Here is a 23,018-nt window from a genome sequence, read left to right on the forward strand (position 1 = left end):
AGAGCACTCTGACCTCACATATGGAGATACAGAGTTTAGAGTTTGCTCAGCTAGCTTTTGGTCTTGCTTTGGTCCTGCATTTCCTCACTATGCTCCCTTTCCTCCATTTTGGAACAATAATGTATATCCTGTGCCATGTTGGAAGTATGTGATCTGCTTTTTGATTTTGTTTTTACAGGGAATTGTAGTTAAGAGACTGCATGAATCTCAGAAGAGACTTTCAACTTTGGATTTTTTAAACAAGTCTGAGACTATTATAGACTATGAGAACTTTTTAAAAGTTGAACCTAATGCATTTCTGCATTAAGGTATGGCTATAAGGCTACTAGGGCCAGAGAGTGGAATGAGGTGGTTTAAATAAGAATGGCCTTCATACACTCATGTGTTTGAATGTTTGGCCCACAGGAGTGGCAGTATGGGAAGTGTGGCCTTGTTGGAGTAGGTGTGGATTGTTGGAGGAAGTGTGTCACTGTGAAGGCAGGTGTTAAGGTCTCGCATGCTCAAGCCACACCCAGTGTGAGACAGCCTTCCTCCTCCTACCTGCTTATCAAGATTTGGAACTCTCAGCTCTTCTCCAGCACCAAGTCTGCCCGTACACTGCCATGCTTCCTGCCATGATGACAATGGACTAAACCTCTGAACTGTAAGCCAGCCCCAATTAAATGTCTTCCTTTATAAGAGTTGCCGTAGTCATGGTGTCTCTTCACAGCAGTAGAAACTCTAAGCCAAAACCTAAAACCCTTAATAAGTTCCCCCAAGGTGAGCAAAATTAAACAATAGAATTAAGTAAAATATGCAGATCAAATGCCAAAAAAGAAGTGAGCATTCTTAATAAACAAAGAGCTTGAGCTAAAGCAGTTGTAACTAATATAACTTCTGAGTGATTATTTTATAAGCAGCTGAGAGACCTCGTGGCTGGGTGGGACACAGAAAAACTTCCAGCTACAGTATGCAACAAGACTGAATCTGAAAATATATTAGAATAATGGAAAAAGAAAGGAATGGGAGAGATGGAATGAGAAGAAATCTACCTGGGAAAAGATGTCACAAAATCTTATTACTGAAAGATCAAAACATACCTCAAAAATACTATTTGACCCAAAAATCTTCTAAATTCTGTATGAAAGACAATCACAGATGCAGTCAAAACAACTAGAGAAGATACTTCTGTATTTTAAGGGTAAGAGGTGAAAGGCACCAACAGAGTGCAGTATGGCCCAGTAGGCGCTGCACATACAGACAGTCCTGGGCTGCAGTACTTCTTCCCCTGTGCACTGCCATTTTTAGTAAGCACACACTGTCCTAAACACACACTTAAGTACACTAAGAAAACCTGAAGACAACCAAAAGACAAGCATACTAAGTTAAGAGCATGAAGGCATTCCCACAATAGCAGCTCATAGCTGCTGTAATTCAGCTGTGACAAGTGTTTTCAGTGTTAACTGACTGTTCTCTCAAATAACATAGTCAGAACAGTAACACCAGATGCTTTACATAGGTAATCCATCACTCTTCAAAAAATGTTTCATTACATTGTTTTACAAATTGTATTTACTGTTATAAGACAGTTTATTCATTCTTTACATTACCATATAAATGACTAAATAAAGAACAGAAATAACTGTAGGTATGAAAGTGAAAATGAGACTACAAATACTTAAGGGGAGTTAACTGTCCAAACAGCCTACAAAAAATAAATAAATAAATTACAGCAGTGGAAGCAGTTAATACAAATAACAAGAAGAAATTAGTGTAGGATAAAAAAAACAACTTAGCCAGATGGTGGCAGTGCACGCCTTTAATCCCAGCACTCGGGAGGCAGAGCCAGGTGGATCTCTGTGAGTTCGAGGCCAGCCTGGTCTAGAGTGAGATCCAGGACAAGCATCAAAACTACACAGAGAAACCCTGTCTGGAAAAAAACAAAAAATAAAAAACAAAAAAACAGCTTACATTTAAAAAAGAAAAAAAGACAAACTCTCTATTTGGAGGGCACAGCAGTTGAAATGATGTACTAGTTATACATATGCTAAAGAGAGCCCACAACAGATCAGCTACACTTTAGTGGCTCCAATACTGGCATGACTTCATGCCTGAGCTTATCCTTTCACACAAAAGACCCAAGCATGCAAACTTGGATGGCTAATTCTCCCAGATCACAACTAACTCTTGCCACAGCCCTCATTACTCCAACCAGGAGCTGGCGTCAGGACTTTGCCTAGGCAGAAATGCTCCATTTCTGTCCCATCTAATATGATGCCCTGGGATGTGAACAATGTGACTACTAACCTGGATTTTCAAATGGTATCATTTTCATTAATTTAACCAGACACCCATGACTGACTGGTGGTCACCATATGAGGCAGTGCAACTCTAATTTTTTTAAGTAGGTTTCATTCCAATCTGCTCACAATTCATGAGAACATAAGGTGCTACACAGGAACAAGTCCTGCCTGTGTTCTGCATCACAAACAACAGATGACACACGGCATCTGATAGGAGATACGTTACCCTGTCCATCGGCATCTTCTACCATTGGGTTTATTTCTACCATAGTCGCATCATACTTCAGAAAAAGTTTATAAAGCTTGATCATGTTTTCTGCTGCAGAATCCACAATGTTAGCTGGAAATCCCATCTTCTGTGCAAGCTGAAAGTAATTTGCCTTTTTCAGTAGTCGTTTGCATATGTCCAATCAGCATTAAAATATTGCAAGTAAAAACTTTATCATTTAAAAAGATAAACACGAGCTATAGTTAACAATCACTGAAGAGCTGCCACTAAAGATTCAAACAATAAAACTTATTGCTGCGAAATCCTCACAGGGTAGGTTCTGTGCCCATTTTACCAATCAAAAAATAACTCAGAGGTCGTGTGCTGGCTATTCTCCTAGATTCCAGTCCCAGCGTTCATTCCATACCTACCCACTGCCTCCAAGCTTATAGTCAACCTACACTGAAACAGAAACATGCTATGCTCATTTCAGCAGCACATATACTAAAATTTAGAACAGTACAGAGAAGAAATAGAGACTTTTATTTGTAAAACTACATCTAAACAGTAGGTCGATAATGTCCAAACATTAAATAACTGACCAAAGTTATTAAAGCATCCTACTTTCCTTTTAAGGGAATGGAAGGCGTGTCTGCTGGGCCAATAGGTCAGATACAGTTAAAGACACTATCTCATCCATTCAAAACTCAACTCTGGCAGGTCCTAGAGATGCAGGTATTTAAGTCTCTCATCTAGAAGAGTTACAGAAGTTGAGCAGATATCTGAATCAGAGACATCTAGGAGCATTTCAAACAATAAATATCAAAGCCACAAGCAAGCAGTTCTAGTTCACAACTTCTATGATGAAGCAAGTATACATCCCTTTGGCTGCGTTGCTAGCAGCTACTGAACCTAGGACCTCCTACATGCATGCCAAGTGCTCTACACCGAGCTATTTTCTCAGTTGGAAAAATGATCCATTTCAAAGTGTCATGAGAAATTTCAAAAGTGATATACGAAACAGCTCAGAAACACTATAGAGAATTCTTTCCTCTGTTTCAACTATCAAAGGCTGCAACACATTCTTGATTTTCAGTAACAGAAAAATCTTAAATCCTTTGAGGGTGAATACAATTCATGTAAAGAGCCAAATAGCAAAAAATAAAGTAGCTGACAAAAAAAAAAGTGTCATTTGGGTGAAGAACTTTTTTAAATTAAAAATAATACTACAAAAGCACCATTTCACTATAGAGATTTTCATTAGTTTTGTATAGACAAATATTTGAGAATTGCAAAATGGTTCTCATTAATCCAATATGCATTATATTGCCAAGCACTGAGAAATGCATCTGCTTTATCTTAGCTCTTAAGAATCAAACACTTGCTTCCTCATCTGAACCTCACACTCTAGTCATCATCTAATACAACTCCTAATAAATCAAATCTGTTTAAATGCAGGTCTCACTGGAGAAATGCCTCCTGTCCTGTGGGCCTTATGCCAGTCAGAGCCTGCTGTTGCTATACTTCAATTACGAAGTTTGTTTTAACAGTGTTTTCTCACAGCAACTGATAAACCTTGTGTTTCTATCCACAGCAAACAATTTAACTTACCTTTATACACAAATCAAATAATCTAATTCAATAACATCAGTAAAACATCAAGCAATCCTTACAGACACAACACTTTGTTTGGAAGGAGCAGACAGACAGAGGCTAGGTGGAGAGGGAGGGAAGGACAGTACAGAAAACCAGAGAAACTATAAACAAATGTTACTCTGTGTGTGTGTGCACGTGTGCGTGTGCGTGTGCGTGTGCGTGTGCGTGTGCGTGTGCGTGTGCGTGTGTGTGTGTGTGTGTGTGTTAAGACTGCCTCTCCATCACCATACATAATTTACTGGAAAGAATGGGGACAGGGAACATTTAAGAAGACTCATACTATGAAAAGCAGATAATCACCCCTGATTCTTCAACAAATAAACTGAAATTTAAAAGTAAGGGAAAGGAGACCTATACATTAGAAAAAAGGTGCTATGGGCCATGTTAAAGAGTCACAACGAAAGACCTCTTACAGATCTTGACTCAGGTAACTTCTATAAGAAGCAGTAACAGGATAATTAGGAAACTGTGAATGACTAGATATGTGAAAACATTAAGAATTACTGCTAATGTTTCTAGATATAGCAATGGCACAATGGCCCATTTAAAAAGCATCCCCAGATGGCCGTGGTGGCGCACACCTTTAATCCCAGCACTGAGAGGCAGAGGCAGGCGGATCTCTGTGAGTTCAATGGTCAGCCTGGGCTACAGAGTGAGTTTCAGGAAAGGGGCAAAAAAAAAAAAAAAAATTCTCATTTTTCAAAGTAACACAGTAATACTTATGGAGCCTACAAAGAAAAGTATTGTAGGTACTTTCAAAAACTGCAATTTTAAAAAAGAAATTAAACTGCTTTAATTGTTTTTTGTGTTTTACAAAGTTAACTATCTTTACTTAAGTATTATAATTATCTAATTAAAAACTAAAGATGTTTCAGAACATAACATACTGTCACAGCTTGTTCCTTTTTGATGCCTTCTATTATATCAACAGGTACTTTAATGATGGCGTCAGGATTCTCAGCAGCAACATCTTCAATGTTAACGCCACCTTGTGAACTTCCTACCAATACAGGACCCTACAAGGAATGAAGAAGACAAACCATTAAATTTTACTTTAGACTCAATACAATTTTAAAACTCATGTGTGCACTGTCTGATTTGGGTATCTACTGATTCCACACATTATTTAAATTTGCTTTGACAAAATAACATATCTCCAACAATTAACCACTATAAATGTTTAACTGAAAAATGGAAAAGAAACAGAAAACAAAAATGATACCTTGCCTAAAAGAGAAAAAGATAAAACACACACACACACTTACACCAAAAAGTAAACATAATCAAACACATGAAATATAACTTATGCATTTTTCACATAAATCTCAAGAGACATTAAAGTATTGCTTAAATGAGAACAAGAAAGTATCTAAGGAAAATTTTGCAGGTTTTCTGAGCTCCTAGTCTTCCACAAGCAAATAAAAAGAAAAGAAATCATCTTGCAAGAACAGCCCTGGCTACTGCCATGAGCAACTAAGAAAATAAGGCCTCAGTACAAATGATTAAATCAGCAGGAGCCTCACTGTCAGGAGAAAAGCCCACAAGGCCTTTGAAGCTGCCAGGCTTGTCTCTGATCAGAAGAATGAAGAAGCAGCTATCTTGGAAATTAACCATCTTATTGTCTGTCTATCTGGGAATCTGTCTAACTCCTAGTCCCTCATTCCTCACTCTCAGAGGTCACCTTAAATGCTGTTAGGGTTTTTTTGTTTGTTCATTTGTTTTGTTGTTGTTGTTTTGCTTTTTGTTTTGTTGTTGTTGTTGTTGTTGTTGTTGTTTTGAGACAGGGTTTCTCTGTGTAGCTTTGGAGCCTGTCCTGGAACTCGCTTTGAAGACCAGGCTGGCCTAGAACCCAGAGATCTGCCTGCCTCTGCCTCCCGAGTGCTGTGATTACAGGTGTGGGTCACCACCACCCAGACTGCTGTTAGGAGTTTTGAGGTGTATACTGCTTATAGTGATTTCAAAGAAAAAGGAGTGGTACTACTAAGAAACGTGGCCTTGCTGGAGTAAGTGTGGTCTTTTTGGAGGAAGTGTGTCACTATAGAGGTCTCATATATGCTCAAACCACACCCAGTGAGACAGACCCTTCTATTGTAAGATATAAGAACTCTCAGCTCCTTCTCTAGCACATCTGCCTGCATGTTGCTTTGCTTCCCGTCACGATGAAAATGGACCAAACCTCTAAACTGTAAGCAAGTCACCACAATTAAATGTATTCCTTTATAAGAGTTGCCATGGTCATGGTGTCTCTTCACAGCAACAGAAATGCTGAGACACTGTTCTTAACTGCTTCCAGCTGACAAGGGATGGGCAGTAGTCAGAGTGCCTCAGAAGAAGTCTGATTTAATCGGCCATCATAAAACTTAACCAATGGTAACATCCTAGAATATATGATGGCCATGGTGATAGTATGACAGGAATTTAAAACACTTTAAAAACTACTAACAAAACTAAAAATTAGAAAGCTAAAAAGATCAACATTAACAAACTCTCAAATAACAAAAACATCAGTAGAAAGAGTGAGAAAGGAAGGAGGGAGAAAAAGGAAAGATAGAAGGTGGGGCGGGCAGTGGTGGTGCACACCTTTAATCTGAGCACTTGGAAGGCAGAAGCAGGGGGATCTCAGAGTTTAAGGCCAACCTGGGCTACAGAATGAGTTCCAGGACAGCCAGGGCTGTTACACAGAGAAACCCTAATCAGGGAGGGGGTGGGAAGGGAGGAAAGAAGGGAGGAAGGAAGGGAGGGAGGGAGGGGAGGAAGGGAGGGGACCAGCATGATAGCTCAGTAGGCGATGATATTACCCCCAAACCCGAGGATCTTTGTTCAATACCCCAGGTCCCACAAGGGAGAAGGAAAGAACTGAATCCTTTAAGTTGTCTTGACTTTAACCCATATACTACAACACCAGTGAGTGTGGGCAATCATTTGCACATACACACAAACACATACACACACAAAATAAAATAAAAATGTAAAAAGAAAAAGGAATTAGAATTATCTTCCAATTTAAAAATAGATACATATGGAATAACACATAAAAGAAGGTGAAAAGCCTTTATTCATACTAATTCTATGACATCCTTCCCAAGTAAATAAAAATCTGTTCATTTTCTTTTCTTTTTTTTTTTTTTTGGTTTTTCGAGACAAGGTTTCTCTGTGTAGCTTTGCGCCTCTCCTGGAACTCACTTGGTAGCCCAGGCTGGCCTTGAACTCACAGAGATCCTCCTGACTCTGCCTCCCAAGTGCTGGGATTAAAGGCATGCGCCACCACCGCCAGCCTGTTCATTTTCTATATGCATTTGAAAAACCACTTCAGAATGACTTTTAGTTTTAAATCTGTTATAATATTTCAAAACAATTTAGTTCCTAGGAAATAGTTGTAAGTTCAAATATATTTATACTAATAATGTTATTTTCATTTTCATAACCTAAGTTCTTTGTCCTTTTTGTCTTTCACGAATCCTTACCTCAAATTAAGTTTGAATTTAAAGTATATAGTAGCCACTCACTATAATAAAAATCTATTTAAGAAAATGGAATTGTTTTAGTACACATCTATTTCAGGCAAAGCCAAACTCTGACAGTCAGGTGAACCACTTATTCAGCAGATGATATCAAGTTTTACTAGGAAAGTAAAATAGCAAAGGTCATTTGATGAATTCGATTTTCTCAGGACAAAGTCAATACCAAAAGGCAGTAGGCAATGTCAGTAACTCTCATTTAACAACATGCTAGAATGGGTGACTTGATGTCTGTCCCTCTGGTACACCAACTCACGGATATACCTGCCCAAGTATTCTGATGTGTTGGTACCAAAGACCAGAGGAACCCCAAATTAAAGTATAAAAGACAAAGGAGCCCTGGCTAGCCTGGTACTCCCTAGGAAGCCCAAGTAGTCTCAAACTCAAGAGTCTCCTGCTTCCTACCTCAGTTTCCTCAGTGTTGAGAATATAAGCATGCACCACCATACCTAGACGTGTATATAATTTTAATTCAATCAAAAACTATTCTTTGCTTCCTAGCTTTAATTGCTAACTGACTTTTGATATAGTTGGTTTTAAAACCTAGTGCCTATTCATGCTATTCATGCACTGAGCTGTGTTCCCAGATGCTGCCTGATTTGTTTGCTCAACCACGACCTATCTATAGGATTTTTCCAAAGCTGGTCACACTCCAGAAAGCACAACCAATTCTCTATCAATCTAAGGTGATAACATCGAAGAGTTTCATAATTTGCCATCCTGGGATGTAGAAGGAGGCTCTGTCTCAAACAAAATGAGCATGGTGGTTTTGGCCAAATGATTTCACTATTTATTCTACACTATTACATTACAAATATGTAACTGAAACAGAAGCATGTTTCCATTAGTAAGAAAGACCCAAATACGTCTCTGAATATTGAAGTCCTTAAAATGAACTCAACTTTGATTCTCTCCCAAATACTCTGCCCTATCTTTAATAACATATTCAGTTTCCTTAATAAGAAAACATTCAGTTTGCTGCATTCACTACAATCAAAGTAAGTTATTCTGGGCAGAAGTTGTAATCCTAGCACCCAGGAGGCTAAGGCAAAAGGATCCATGCAAGTCTAAGGCTAGCATGGGCTTCAAAACGAGCTTTGGGCACAACACAGTATCCCATAACCCACTGCAGGTGGAGACAAAAGGTCCTGGGAGCTTGCTGATCTCCATACAGCCCCATGGCACACATGTCACTAGCTAACAAAATAAACATAATAAAAAAATAAAGTCCTATTAGTTTGTTCAGACATTTACTAACACAATAGTTACTGATGTATACTAAGGAGGAAAAGAATGTGTAAAGAAAGCAAGTAAATGCATAAAACACACCTCCTGCAAATCTGTGATAAGATAACTTACAAAGTTAAATGATACAACACAGAGGTATCTCTACAGCTCTCATTGAAGAATGAAAGAATGCTTTTTAAAAATCGCATTGAGTGAGTTTTTACTACCACCTAGTGTTATACCTCAAGAAATACCTTATAAAAATTAAAAATTTTTAGATATTTGTTTTAACCAAACAAATACTGCAGAGTAGTTAACATACCAAGCAGAATATCATTGAGAGCAGCTGATAGCAAAAGACCATAGGAGTATACAGCAACTGACAACTAGAGTTCTGAAGGTCAACCTATCAGAACTAAGGGTTCTGTTAGAGGAAAGCACCATGCAAGGCGTTATGAAATTACTGCCTTTTGAATGAATTGGTTGTTTCTTGTCATAAACCCTTGTGCAATAACAGCTATGATTCTTCCCATTTACTGTGCATTCCCATGTTATGTGTACATGTAATCTCATGATTGTATCTCAAGCTGGGGCATAACTTTCTCTATATTAAGGGTAATTGGATAACTTTCCCCAGCTGTGTTTATTTTACATACATCTGGCCAGGGCCACTCTCCGGATAAAAGTATTTCAGCTAAGACACCTTTTTATCCAAGGACAAATGCAGATAAACAGCTCATCTCACAGATTTGCTCAGCTCACTTACAGGTAACAGAAAATAACAACTAACAATAAAAACCTCAACTCTTTACCTTCATCCCGGTTTATTTACACAAGACTTTTTAGAATTCCCTAATTGATCTTAGCCTTTAGTTGACCCTACTAGAGAACTCCCCTTTAGTCACTCCCCTTTTGGGTTGTAATTGGAAGCTGACGATTATTGCTTCATGTGTGGATCCTTATCACCTCTCTCTGTGACCCTGAAAACTTCAAGCCTCGAATTGCTTTGCCAAAGAATTACTGCATGTGTATATATACTGGTTCTCTCACAGCACTAGGGGAATTGATTTAGAAGAACAAAGATAAGGACGGAGATGGAAAGAACTAGGTAGAATGATGACAGAATAGAAAAGAGCAGAAGGGACTAGGAGAGCTAAGAACAAAAGAAACTGTGTAGATAGAATTGACTTAGAAGAATAAAGTGAATGGACTAAAGAATATCCCTCAGATTAGAACCCTCAGCTGTTTGCTACTCTTCCATGGACCCTGGGAGAAAACAATAAAGGCTGGACCTATTATTGTTTTCGGAAGCATATAAAAACATACTGAGCTCAAAAAGTCAGTTACAGTATAGGATATCCTGGGGGCCCACAGGGGCTCCCTAGTAAGACCTTACTCAAGGTCAGAGAATCTGAGCTTGCTTTATCCAGCAGGGCTGCATAATGGGATGATTTGGCCACAGGCGTGGTTACCAGGTGTTTTGAAGGGTCTACACTTGGCGTACATTGTGCTTTGATCTTGGATGGGGGGGTGTCTTTTGCCACTCCCCTTGGTATTGTATAAAAAGTTCTTTGGAATAAACCTCGAGAGGCTGGGTACTGACCCAAAGCTCTCCCAAAGGTATCCTGTGTCTCTGTCTTTCTAATCGTCTCCTTCAATCTTTTTAATACTTCCTCATTCCTCTCTCCTCCCCCCAAGAACCCTTTGACAGGTCGGAGCTGGACTCCCACATATGGCGCATGAACATGGAGTTTGGGTATGGAGGATAAAAGAGAAGGAACACTACAGGTTAACTGGGTGTGCTCAATAATTAATTGAGATACGGTGATATTCTTTTCTTCAGGAGTAAAATTGTAAATAAAGAACAGGGTAATAGAAGTTAGGCTGCAGAAAGTTCTCTCTCTCTCTCTCTCTCTCTCTCTCCCTCCCTCCCTACTAAGTTAGGTCTAAAGTTGTATATAAGTTAAGTCATAAAAGTTTTGGCGAGGGTTGAGAAAGATAGGCTTTAGGTATAGGGATATGGTGAAGACTTGGCTAAGAAGGTTTAACTTAGAGTAGGTTTCAGGCAGCACAGAATCTGGGATGCAGAAAGCAGCATCTGGGACTGAGCAGCCACTGCAGACTTAGCAGTCCAAGAATGAATCGCTGCTTCAGAGAACGCCAGCTTCAGAAAACAGCAGAAGGAGCAGCAGCTGAGACCCATGGCATCAACTCATCATCGGCAGCAGACACCAAGAGAGCCAGGGTGAGCAGTGAGGGTCTGGAGCAGCGAGAGTCTGTATGCTTTCTGCCATAGTAGAGCCTCATGAGGAGAGCGCAATCAGCCAGGGTGTTTGTGAGAACGTGGCTCCGCAATCTTGAAGAGCTTAATGAGGGATGCCCCAGGAGAACTTGGGAAGAGCTGAGGGCAACTGGAGGGTAAGTGGGCAGGGCACCTTGGCCACTTTGCAGAAACAAAGCCTCCCGAGAAAGATGCCCATGGGGCATGCACCTGGCAGGCCAGGGAATAGGTGCCTCAAAGACTGAGTGTATGTGTGTTCTGGGGGCATTGGGGTACCTATGGAGACATGCCCAGGCATAGAAAGTGCAGCTGAGGTTTTTGAGCACAAGGACTGAGTCCCTAGCAGCAGCAGTGCTGGAACTGCTGAGTGAGGCAGAGCCACACTCCAGGCTGAATGGCAGCGGAGATGCACTGGAACCCAGGCCAGTCGGAGCTCCCAATGGCAGGGTAAAGTAGAGCCATGCAGCATGAGGCAGGTTCGAGCCCTTGGGCCTCAGGACACCAGGGTCTCAGGGCTGGCAGGCCAGAGGCAGGAGGTGCAGACAGATCAGGACTGTAAATACCGAAATGGGACAGAGCTAGCAGCTTGTTTGCTTACAGAGACTCTTATTTGAACAGGTTGTTGCATGTAAGAGAACTGCAACAAATTTTTGGTTGTGAGATTCTTCCTATTTGGAGCTTTTTGCTTCAGATTCATTGTGACTTGGACAGCTTTACAAAGACCTCAGGACAGCTGGTGAGGCAGGTACTGATCTTGAGCTTTCAGTAGAAGATTAAGACTGGTATCAAAATTGATGTTTGAACTTTTCAGAATTAAGAAATGGGATGGACAAGAGTGGTTCAATTCCAATGGGACAATTTTGATCTCACCTACACATATATACTCTATCAACTATGGTGACTCTCAAACTGTTTTGTGTAGAAATGGAACTGTTGTGTAGGATTGGATGGAATTGGTGTAGAAATAGATAAGTTTGTTTTTTCTACCCAGGCTCAAGATGCAGCTTCAAAAAATATACAGTAAAGAGGAGTTGTTATATTCCTCAGTCCACTTAATTAAAAAAAAAAAAAATGTACTGATGAATTGGAGTTCTTTGTATGGATAATGTTAGTCTGTATTAATGTACCCTATGTTCTGTTAGCAAGAAATGCATAAAGTTCTATTAAGAAATTGCTTTTGGGCCGGGCAGCTGTGGCGCACAACTTTAATCCCAGTACTTGGGAGGCAAAGTCAGGTGGATCTCTGTGAGTTTAAGACCAGCCTGGTCTACAGAGTGAGATCCAGGACAGTCACCAAAATGACACAGAGAGAAACCCTGTCTCGAGGAAAAAAAAAAAAAAAAAAAAAAAAAAAAAAAAAAAAAAAAAAAAAAAAAAAAAAAAAAAAAAAAAAACTGCTTTTAGATGTTTGCTAAAGTTTAAAAGTGTAAATAAGCCGGGCAGTAGTAGCACACGCCTTTAATCCCAGCACTCGGGAGGCAGGGGCAGGCTATCTCTGTGAGTTCAAGGCCAGCCTGGTCTACAAAGCAAATTCTAGGAAAGGCGCAAAGCTACACAGAGAAACCCTGTCTCGAAAAACGAAAAAAGACAAAAAAAATCCAGTTTAAAAGTGTAAATAATTCTATTAAGAGTTTGCTTTTGGATGTAAGTTTGTGAGAACTATAATTGTGTATAGTAATTCATACTAGAATTATGATGTTAACCTACTAATGTTAATAAACCATAGTATGGTGATACTAAGAGTCCTTAGATTTGATACAGTTGCATCAGGAATTTATTGATTTTAAAAAAGGGTTTGGTGCAACTAAAACTTCTGTAGTTATTTTAGACCCATTCAAAAAGGCCATTCCATCTTGATCATCCTCTACCCCTTTACTAGGAGGTACAGCAGCCATAAGGAGCAGATGTATTGCTATGATTATTCCAGCTACTTGAAAGCTCTTAGTGGAAAGCTGATTCAGAGCTGCATAGAGTTAATAAGCTCTGTACCCTCACTTGAAATCTTTGTATTATTAAGAAGGGGGACTTTGTTGGGGCACATGGGGACTCCCTAGTAAGACCTTACTCAAGGTCAGAGAATTTGAGCTTGTTGTACCCAGCAGGGCTGCATATTGGGATGGTCTGGCCACAGGCATGGCCACCAGGTGTTTTAAGATTCTATACTGGGCTGTACATTGTACTTTGATCTTGAAAGGAGGTCTTTTGCCCCTTGGCACTGTATAAAAAGCCCTTTGGAATAAACCTCAAGGTGGCTGGGTATTGACCCAGGGCCCCCCTGAAGCTCTCTTGTGTCTCTGTCTTTCTTAACATCTCCTTCCATCTTTCTTTTTTTTTTTTTCTTTTTTTCTTTTTTTTTGGTTTTTCGAGACAGGGTTTCTCTGTGTAGCTTTGCGCCTTTCCTGGAACTCGCTTTGGAGACCAGGCTGGCCTCGAACTCACAGATTGTGGGCGCCATGGCCCTGCCCCGCCCCGCTGGATGGCTGCAGCTTGCTTGCTTGACTTGATCAATGTCTCCTTTCGTTCTACGTATCACCTTCTGATGCTTAAGGAAGTTCCTTGTTGTGTATCTGCATTTTGGGCGTTAACTACTTAGATGCAATATATAGAACATTGGTCTGGATGTGACCATTGACAGCGAACTTTGCCTCGGGGTTCTCATTTGTGCTGTAGCTGTACGTATTTAAGTTTCTTCCTCTTTCATAACGGCATTCGACTCATCGTACGGATGACCGCTGTCTTTGTCTCTATTTTAATCGCAGCCTTCGTCAGCATGGTGAACGGTTATCGGTAACGCGGGCGTTACCGCAACAACAGATCTGCCTGCCTCTGCCTCCCAAGTGCTGGGATTAAAGGCATGTGCCACCACCACCCGGCCCTTCCATCTTTCTATCTAATACTTCCTCATTCCTCTCTTCTCCCCACAAGAACCCTTCGAAAGGTCTGAGCTAGACTCCCACAGGATATCCTCCATGCATCTTGTCTGTGAAAGGGTTTAACTGAAGCTGATGCTTATGTTCAATGTTTGAACTTTAGGTTCCATAGAGGAAAGTAGTACTAATGTGCCTTTATCACTCACTATTTAATGTCACCTTCAACTCACTCCAAATAACCTGGTGAAACAAAAAACATAACAAAGAGTAAAGTAAAATATACCCAGAAGTGAAAAAGAACAAGATGACAAAAGATACACATTTTTGTTTATTCTGACTTTTGTCTTTGGTAAGACTATTTTGTTATACAAGAAACTAACTTTCGCAGTCTGTTAACCCAAATATGATCTCCAGAGATTTAAGCTATTTCTAGTGAATTTACAACTTGAATACCCAATGTATTACAGTGGGATTTTTCCTATAGCTTTTTAAAAATTATATTACATTATATAAATTTTGCCATATAGTTTTTCAGAAATGACAAATTCTCTGTGTGAATTATGGATAATACTTCTAATTCCTCACATATATATAGATATAGATATATATATAAAATGTTCAACTTCTAAAATTGAATGTCATAAATAAATCCTCATGTGTCTACAAGTACTCACTTGAAATGACCTCTCCATTGTTATTGCAAAGTAGTATTCTCTCCTGGGATATCTCCGCTCACAGACCAAAACTTGATTGCATATTCTGCCCTTTGCTCCTGTTTGCTTGGTAATCAATTTTTTCCCAATCATCTGTGAGGAAACAGCTTTTGCTTCTTCTGGACTATAATAAGAAAAAGAATTCAAATTCTTCTGTTCTCCAGTTGAAAAAAAATCTGTATCACAGGTAAATCTCAGTGTTTTCAACAACCTGATAATTTAAATAAGATTTTTCTTTTAAAAACTATGACTTACGAGAAAACTATCTTCACTCCTCCTTTGAGGCCACTTGAAAACGTTCCTTTTCCTCTGCCACCAGCTAAAACCTGAGCCTTTATCACAACATCCTTTGATCCTAGAAGAAAAATACTTCTTATTACACAGACAGGAAACAGGGAGTCACATGCAAGAGAGTATTTAACACTCATTATTAAATAGTGTTATGAAATGAAGTCCCATTAATCTACAATGTCTAAGACTGAGGTATTCCATGTATTAAGATTTTCTAGATTTGAAAAGTAGAATATTCACCATCTAAAAGATCTATGCTTTTAAAAGATTAGACAAACATGACATATACTCACTTATAAGTGGATATTAGCTGTAAAGTAAAGATAATCATGCTGCAATCCACAGACCCAGAGAGGCTAAGTAACAAGGAGGGCTGAAGGGGGGCATGCATGAGTCTCCCTAGAAAGGGGAAACAGACCTCATGGGTGGACTTGGAAAAGGTGGGGATAGAAACAGGAAGAATCAAACAGGGGTGGAAGGATGCAGGGGGAGAGTACTGGGAGAGAAAACTGGACTTGAGAAGCATTTTGGGGGTGAGGTAGAAACCTAGTTGATAGAAACTCCCTGGAACTTATGAGGGTGACCCTAGCAAAGACTCCTAGTAATGGGGTATATGGAGCCTCAACTGGCCATCTTCTGTAACTATACTAAGCTTCCAGTGGAAGGACTGGAACACTAACCCAGCCACAAAACCTTCAGCCTACAATCTGTCCTACCTACAAGATGTGCTGGGGTACAGGTAGCCTAGAACTTGTGGGAATATCCAACCAATGACTGGTCCAACTTGAGACCCATGCCACAAGAGGGAGTCCATGCCTGACACTGGCTAGAGGGCTGGATATCCCAGAGACCTAGGATAACACCAAACATGACCAGCAAAAAAAAAAATAAAAATAAAAAAGTCAATGAAATGATTCTGCTATACTCTTAGACCAGAGCCTATTATAATCATCATCAATCAGAGAAGTTTTATCCAGCAACTAATATAAGCAGATGCAGAGACCCACAGCCAAACATTAGGCTGAGCTTAGAGAATCCCATGGAAGAGGAGCCAGAGGGGTCAAGGACAACATAATAACATAGCTCATTGAATCACCTAACCAGGGTTCATAGGGACTCACAGAGACTGAAGCAATACTCAGGGAGCCTTTATCGGTCTAACCTAGGTCCTCTGCACATAGGTTATGGCTGCATAGCTTGGTGTTCTTGTTGGTGTTCTTGTGGGACTCCTAACAGTGGGAGCAGGGCTGTCTCTGACTCTTTTGCCTGCTCATGGGACACTTTTCCTCCTACTGGGTTGCCTCATCCAGTAGGAGGAAAAGTATGAGGGCATGTGCCTAGTCTTATTGTAACTTTGCTGTGCCATGTTTGGCAGCTATCTAGAGGAATGCCATTTTCTAAAGGGAAATGGAGGAGTGGATCTGGAGGAGAGAGGAGATGGGGGGAAGGCCTGGGAGAAAAGAAGGGAGGGGAAATGGTGGTTGGGGATGTAAATATGAAAGAATAAATAAACCAATTTTTACAAAAAGATCTATGCCTTTAAAAGATTAGACACATTAAATCATCTCTGAAATGGTGTACTAAAAGTAGTTTAGCAATGTTCAGACTAATAATGCCTTGGAAGGTATTAAAAGCACAATACTAAGACTAAAACGTTTTCTTAACACTTCTCATGGCTGGAGAGATGGATCATAGTTAAGATCACTTGTTGCTCTTCCAGCAGAATCAGGCTCAGTTCCCAGCACCATGGTGACTCATAACCATCTGTAACTCCAATTCCAAATGATCCAATGCCTTCTTCTGACCTACACAGGCACTTGGAATACATGTAGTGTACATATATAGATATATGCAGACAAAACACCCATACATATAAACAAATCTAAGTAATTTAAAAAAAAAAAAAAAAACAAAAAAAAAAAACCTTCCCAGTCTGTTCAGATGTAAACTTATGTTGTAAATACTGAGTCACAAATACTACTTTAAGGAGGACTTGGGATAATTCCAGTACCTGGACTGGTGATGCCTTAAACCCTACAACAGCAAATTCTGTTACCATACATCACTGAGCAGTGACGCTACAAAGAGTTACTAAGAGAGATAGATGTAAAAAATCCAAGTATAGCGGCGTGGTGCGCACGCTTTATCCAGCACTCGAGCAGCAGCGATCTCTGTGAGTTCGAGCCAGCTGGCCCAGTGAGCTCAGAAAGCGCAAAGCTACACAGAAAACTGTCAAAAAAAAAAAAAAAAAAAAAAAAATCCCAAGTACTACACTCATATGTCATTCACATAGTTTATAAATAGTATAATATGGGCTGGAGAGATGGCTCAGAGATTAAAAGCACTGACTGTTCTTCTAGCAGTGCTGAGTTCAATTCCCAGCAACCACATGGTGGCTCACAACCATCTGTAATGAGATCTGGTGCCCTCTTCTGGCCTGCAGTCATACATGCTGTATACATAATAAATTTTAAAAAATTCTTAAAAAAAAAAAATAGTATAATACTTCTTTAACCAGCAGAAAAAAAAAACTATATTCCCCCCACTTCCAATTTACTGTACAGAACTAGCAAACTTGGGGCTGAGAAGATGGCTCAGTGGGTAAAGTGTTTGATATGCAAGCATGAGGACCTGGGTTCACACCCAGCACCTACAGAAGAAGCCAGGTACAGATGCACATCTATAGCCACAGGGAGAACCCTGAAGCTTGCTAGCCAGCCAACTCACTGACACTGTATCATGCTCAGTAGGTGACCCTGTCTCAAAAACATCATGTGGAGGTCTAACAATATGCTCAGCAGGTAAAGCATTTGCCACACAAGCCTAGGGTCCTAAGACTAATCTCCAGGCCCACAGAAGAGAACTAAAAGGTTGTCCTCTGGTTTGCACACAGATGCACAAACGCATGCATGCATGCACGCATGCACGCATGCACGCACGCACGCACGCACGCACGCACGCACACCGATAATTTTTTTTTTTAAGTGGAGAGCAATAAAGGAAGATACCTAACACTTATCCTCTGGTCTCACATGCACCTACACAGGGGCATTCATACCCAAACCTAGCAAACTGGATAGTTAATCTAGATTGTACTCACTGTTCATAATCAAGGGTAATACCTTTAAGAAAGGCATTCTCTTGTCACAAAGACATGCAGAATTTCTGATCCTCTTAATTCTGCCTCTCTGAACATTTTGCCTACCCTGCCAGTATAGCATCGTTTACCATATTATGGCATACTATATAGGGCCTTGTGCTAGTGCTATTTGATGTATCTCTAACACAAAATCATCTCTGGGATATGACCACTACCCAATAAATATGTATTTGAACAGGCTGAAGATAGGTACTCTACTATGAGAAAAAGCCATTTCCTACTGCACAAAGCAGAATGAACAAATCAATAAATGAGATAATAAATGCTCTGGTGATCAAATAAAAAGTGAACTAAGCCAGGTATAGAGTTACACACCTTTGATCTACACATTTGGGAAGTAGAGGTAGGTAGATCTCTGACTACAGCCTGGACTACAGAGAAAGTTCCAGGACAACCAAGACTACCCAAAGAAACCCTGTCTCGAAAAATAAAAACAAAAACAAACAAAAAGTAAACTACATACAGGATTACTACAAAAGAACACTTACAAAATGAATGATGTAAATTAGCCTACACTGGAAATGTTTACTACTTAAATCAGAACATGGCCCTAACGGAAGTATTTAGGAACCAAGAGAACACTCCCACTGTCACGATGCAGTATCTTGGCCACTGCTTCTTTCCTACAGCTGGACACCTGCCCTGGCCAGCCTTCTTCTCACCTGGATGACTCACAGTTCCATGGAATATTTGAAGCAGTGGCCAGTGAGCAGATGATACTCTACTTACAACTGCTTCAAACACTCACTATTTACAAGGGCCTTACAAGGCCCTACAGCCTAGACAGTGCCCTTTTAGCTCCTGGGCCCTCCCTGCACTCCAGCCACACTCCTTTCATCTTGCCCCCAGGACTCGCTCTAACGTATCATCTGAGGTACTCTTCAGTCAGCTGTCCTGTCAAGCTTTTCCAAGCCTCACACTGACCCTTAGGCTTACTTATGCTGACAAGCCTAGTTAGTAATGCAATCTGCCTACCTCTGGCCAATTTCCCTTCTCCGATCTGCTTTTCCCACCAGAGATTCACCCACTTCTACCTTAATACATGATTTCCCTCTGTCTCACTTGTTGCTTGGCTTCCCCACTAGAACAAGGCTCCAGGCAGCAGACCCTTAGCTGTAATCACTGATGTTTATAAGCTGCTCCCAGAGTCCCCAAGACACATCCTGCTGAATGTGGAAAAGGGAACATATTTACAAGGAACAGAATTCTCTTAAATCTACTCTGGATTATTTTCCACTGTTCCTGAAAAACCCAGAACTGAAAATATTAGCCTCTCAGAAGTGCCTTATTTAGGAAAAACCATTCCTTTTCAATATGCCGCAGACTCCACCACTCACAAGTGTCTGAAAACCAGTAATAGGTAGTTAAAGGCAGTTCAAACATTAATTTAAAAGCTAACAATAATGTCCTTAATCAGAAATCAACAGGTAGCCTCAGGGACCAGAAGAAAGGCACTGGTCACACTAAAACAAAAAGCTTGTATTCATTCTAGCTCTCCCTGGCTATCTGCCAACTCTGGATTTTCTAGTATTTTAGAAATATTCATTTACATTCAAGATATACAGAAGGGGAGAAGAATTAGAAAATTAAGTATGGGGTCAAATGATTAAAAAGTTTAACCAATTCCATCAATTCATGCAACAAATTCCTTACAGACCCACAGAGAAGATGCAGGCACACAGGGAAGAGAAAACCCCAGCCTTTCCTGTCAGAGCTTTAGTGCTATCTATCCTCTGTTGCAGACTGGCAATGGTCTTTCATCATTTTCAGTCTTTTGTAACAAGAACAAACTTTCTCTCACCTACCTAAAAACTGGTCCAACGCCAAATACAGAAAACAGTGCACAGAAACTACACTATTTCATTGTGTTTTCATGCTAAATCTTTGAAAATGTAAATGTAGGCTTATTTCCTAGACTCAAAAATTGTTTAAGATATTTCTACAAATTCAAATTAATGAAGTTATTAAGGATTCTCTCGATAAAAGAAGGTACTAGTAAATATGGGCAACTCCTGAACTCGTTCAACAAACTCGACTGTGTACTGACTACCTGATTACTACCTAATTCTCAGACATCTTTCTAAGCACTTAGGATGGGTCAGGGAGCAGGTAAGACACCACTTACTCATTGCATGAGTTGGCTGTTTGAAACCTGGAGCTTATGCAGGGACACTTGGCTCAGTCTGGGAGGAAGGAACTGGACCTGCCTGGACTGAGTCTACCAGGTTGATCACAGTCACAGTCCTCAGGGGAGGCTTTGCCCTGGAGGAAGTGGGAATGGGGGTGGGCTGGGGGTAAGGGGAGGGGGTGGGAGGGGGAGAATAGGGGAACCCATGGCTGATATGTAGAACTGCATGGTATTGTAAAATAAAAAAAAAATAAAAAAAATCTAAAAAAAAAAAAAAAAAAAAGACACCGCTTACTGGGAGGAAACTTAGTCTAGAGCTCAGCTTCTTCATTCTCATTCATGTTTCCCACACTGGAAGCAAGGAAGTGCAAGCCACCTTCTCCACAACCACACACATAAGCAGCTAAGAGTCCCCTTCAGAATCTTTCTAAAACAAAACCAAAAAATAAATAAACAAACCAAAAACCCTCCTCACAGCCACCATCCTTCAAGATACAAAGAGAATCACTTTCCCCTTAAGTCTGTTCTAGTTAAAAAGAGGATTTCTGCATTCTAGCGCCAATGTAAGTGGTTCTTAAGTCACTAACACCACAGCTCAAAATCATCTCATAACTGTAAATTTTCAACAGTTGTAAAATCCTACCTTCTAAAAAAAAAAAAAAAAAAAAAAGCCAAGTCAAATGTGGTGGCACACACCTAATCCCAGCATTTTGAGTATGTAAAGACAGGAAAATCTGAGTTCAAAGACATCTTTGGCAACATGAAAACCTACCTCTCGAAATAAATAAATGTCAAAAGTCATCAAACCACAAGTAAAGCTTACATCTTATCCAAGTTTCTGTGTCAAGGTGACTAAGGTGTTTTTGTTTTTGTTTGTAAGTACCTAATTTTTTGGCAATTGCATAAGCTTCATCGGATGACTTTGCCACGAAGCCTTTGGGAACTGAGACACCAGCTTCCCGCAATAAGTCCATACTCAAGTATTCATGCAGCGAGAGATTCCTTTGCTGCTGCTGCTGTATTTGGAGTCCATGCTTGTTAAACAATCCAGAATTCCCCAGAACCTAAAAAAATGGAGACATATTTAAGTATGACAGTGGTTTAGCAGTTGTTTTGCAAGAAAGAAAGAAAGAGCAAATGAGCCACCCCTCATATTTAGTTAGAGTGCTCAGTTCTTCTTAACCACAACAAAATTGCTACATTAAATCATCCAAACACAACAGAGTATATGAATTATAATATAAAACTGAAAGCTGGTCTACCAGTTAATTATCAAATGTTAGTTGCCCTAGTAACTTTTTAACTGTTTCCTCATCATCCATCCCTAGTCCTTATCTGACATCTGTGCTTCATTACCATATCTCCACTAGCCTACAGGAAATGACTAACTGAATGATAAAGTCAGAAGTTCTAAGGCCAATCATCTTCTCTACAAAACTAAAACTGATTCCCAATTGTCTTCTCTACCCTTCTCTGGGATCTATATCACCTGGCATTAGATGTGTGATAGCTGAATGATTTGGACCCATACCTCTTCCAAGAGAACATGGCAATTACAAACTCCTTCGCTTTTTTCTTTTCTTTTCTTTTTTTTTTTTTTTTTTTGTTTTTTGTTTTTTGTTTTGTTTTGTTTTTGTTTTGTTTTGTTTTTCGAGACAGGGTTTCTCTGTGTAGCTTTGCGCCTTTCCTGGAATTCGCTTTGTAGACCAGGCTGGCCTTGAACTCACAGAGATCCGCCTGGCTCTGCCTCCCAAGAGCTGGGATTAAAGGCATGCCCCACCACCGCCCAGCTCCCTTTTCAATCCATGTTGAATGTTCATTCATTCTATTAAACATTTAAAGCATGTAGGAACTAGAACAGTGAAATTATCCTCAAAGGCTTATTCTAGTGTGTATTTGTGCACAAGGATAGGTAGTAAACAAACATGCCAGAAAGCAATAAGAATAAGAAAGAGTGTCATACAGAGAGATACTAAAACATCTCTGTTTTCAGTTTAATCAGAATTATGACCAAAAAGGAAGGATAAGGTGTTAGCAGTGCATGCCTGGTAACCTAAGTTTAATCCTCAAATCCCTTACAAAAGTGGAAGTCTGTACAAGCTTGCATTCCCACCAACAGTGGAGGAGAGTTCCCCTTGCTCCACATCCTTTCCAGCATAAGCTGTCTTCAGTGGTTTTGATCTTAGCCATTCTGACAGGTGTAAGGTGGTATCTCAGAGTTGTTTTGATTTGCATTTCCCTGATAATTAAGGATATTGAGCAATTCCTTAACTGTCTTTCAGCCATTTGAGCTTCCTCTGTTGAGAATTCTGTTTAGCTCTATAGCTCATTTCTTAATTGGACTGTTGGGCATTTTGATGTCTAATTTCTTGAGTTCTTTATATATTCTGGATATCAGCCCTCTGTCAGATGTGGGGTTGGTGAAGATCTTTTCCCATTCTGTAGGCTGTCGCTTTGTCTTGTTGACCATGTCCTTTGCTCTACAAAAGCTTCTCAGTTTCAAAAGGTCCCGTTGATTGTTTCTCTCAGTGTCTGTGTTACTGGTGTTATATTTAGGAAGTGATCTCCTGTGCCAATGCATTTAAGACTACTTCCTACTTTCTCTTCTATCAGGTTTAGAGTAACTGGATTTATGTTGAGGTCTTTGATCCACTTGGACTTAAGTTTTGTGCACAGTGACAGAT

The 23,018-nt window shown here is 40.0% G+C and overlaps 1 protein-coding gene across 1 annotated transcript in view; it reads right to left on the minus strand.

Annotated features, from left to right (window-relative positions):
- Nucleotides 1-23,018, minus strand: part of Sucla2 (succinate-CoA ligase ADP-forming subunit beta) — a 47,569-nt gene that overhangs the window by 14,089 nt on the left and 10,462 nt on the right. Inside the window, exons 2-6 of the mRNA XM_028877655.2 lie at nt 21,218-21,398; nt 15,011-15,110; nt 14,717-14,879; nt 5,034-5,162; nt 2,509-2,647 (exon numbers count right to left, since the gene is read on the minus strand). Coding sequence (XP_028733488.1) covers nt 2,509-2,647; nt 5,034-5,162; nt 14,717-14,879; nt 15,011-15,110; nt 21,218-21,398 — 712 coding nt within the window. The remainder of the gene's footprint in view (nt 1-2,508; nt 2,648-5,033; nt 5,163-14,716; nt 14,880-15,010; nt 15,111-21,217; nt 21,399-23,018) is intronic.

This window comes from Peromyscus leucopus, chromosome 9, assembly GCF_004664715.2.
Source record: "Peromyscus leucopus breed LL Stock chromosome 9, UCI_PerLeu_2.1, whole genome shotgun sequence".
NCBI classification, from domain to species: domain Eukaryota; kingdom Metazoa; phylum Chordata; class Mammalia; order Rodentia; family Cricetidae; genus Peromyscus; species Peromyscus leucopus.